The following is a 1,449-nucleotide window of genomic DNA, read 5'->3' on the forward strand; positions in this document are numbered from 1 at the left end:
ATCACCCCGGGTTGATTGAGGAAGTCAACACATTGGGTGGTGTACTGGGCCAACTGCTTGTTCACCCGCGTGGGGCTGTTACCTAAGCCACGCTCACGCAGGAGCCGGATGACCCGCATATCACAGGCGTACCTTAGGAAATGCAAAATCCACACATTCATATATTTTAGATATTTGATTTGTAAAGTATTTGCTTATATATGTGATGATGGGCTAACAACTGGATGAGGAATGAAAGTGTACTTACTTCCGCGTGAGGATGACCTGAAACTCAGAGCGATGGCCCAGATCTAGCTGCTGCAGGACAGTCTGACTCCAGGACACATGCGAGGCTCTACACTTGGTACAGATGAGGGTTTCTGTGACCATGTTGTACGTTCTGTCAATGTCTAGAACCTGCCGTGACCTTGTCAGCTGATGTTGTCCACAGGCAGGATTGGGACAGAGAACCTTAACCCTCCACAGCTTGTACGGCATCCACAGCAGAAGAGAATGACAAAAGAATCTGTCTGGAGCTGGAGCCTGATTGTAAATAAGTGCTGGCTGTGGTGGGTAATACCAGAGCTGGAGGTTATCACGAAGCCCTGGCTTTCCCTTGGATCCCATTTTGAAAAGCCTTTTGCCAATCCACTTGTGATCCTCTGGTGGCAAGGTCTCCGACCACAAACGAGGAAGCGGAACTACAGATGGACCTTGCAATAATGCCCCAGAATGAGCAGTCTGTGAAGAAAAAAAAGACAAAACATTTAGTCAAGTAAGGTAATTTTATTTTAAGCACTTTATTTTTATCCATGATTACCTTCACATGAAATTATCATTGCAATAATAGTTTTCACTTAAATACCTTTAGTATTACAGTGATCATGACAATGAAACTGATAACTTTACATTACACACTGCTGTCATCCAAAAAAAAGTAACAAAATAATTATTCTGAAATCCTGTTTAATATATGAAATAAAACATTTCTGAGATTTTACAAACAATATCTCTTTATTTTGACACACGAATGTTAACATATATACATTGTTTATCATTAATAAATCAGTATCAAGTAAACTCAATTGACATTATGACAATAGTTTGATTGTTGTTGTTTTTTCTCAGCTTGAATGCGTTTTAAGAAATTACTGGTTATAAAAGTTATATTCACAATTTCAGGGCATGTGAACCTTTTCACATCTCTATTAAGTGAAAAGAACAAAATAGATACATTTCTTTCCAAAGTGTTAAGAATTGTGTCAGCTGTCTCCCGACTTTTTGGCGACTGATTTAATTACATTTTTAGACCAACAGAATAGGAAATTACTCAATAGAATAATTACTTACGGAGACAATACTGCATGGCTGAGCGGGACTGGACACATCTGCAGTGGCTCTGTGGACAGGGGCTAGAACTTGAGAATCTGGTGTCTGTACAATCATGAAGTAAAATATAATAGATTTTGT

General features: G+C 39.4%; 1 protein-coding gene across 1 annotated transcript; it reads right to left on the bottom strand.

Moving 5' to 3' along the window:
* Positions 1–8: 8 nt before the first annotated feature.
* Positions 9–1,425, bottom strand: LOC107731693 (uncharacterized; the record flags this gene model as incomplete). Its single annotated transcript, XM_016542842.1, has 3 exons — positions 1,330–1,425; positions 248–720; positions 9–132 (listed from the first exon to the last, which is right to left on the bottom strand). Coding segments are annotated over exons 1-3 (693 nt in total), but the record flags the coding sequence as incomplete, so codon positions are not given.
* Positions 1,426–1,449: the final 24 nt, after the last annotated feature.

Source organism: Sinocyclocheilus rhinocerous, unplaced genomic scaffold, assembly GCF_001515625.1.
Source record: "Sinocyclocheilus rhinocerous isolate Xijiao unplaced genomic scaffold, SAMN03320098_v1.1 scaffold13602, whole genome shotgun sequence".
In the NCBI taxonomy this organism is placed as follows: domain Eukaryota; kingdom Metazoa; phylum Chordata; class Actinopteri; order Cypriniformes; family Cyprinidae; genus Sinocyclocheilus; species Sinocyclocheilus rhinocerous.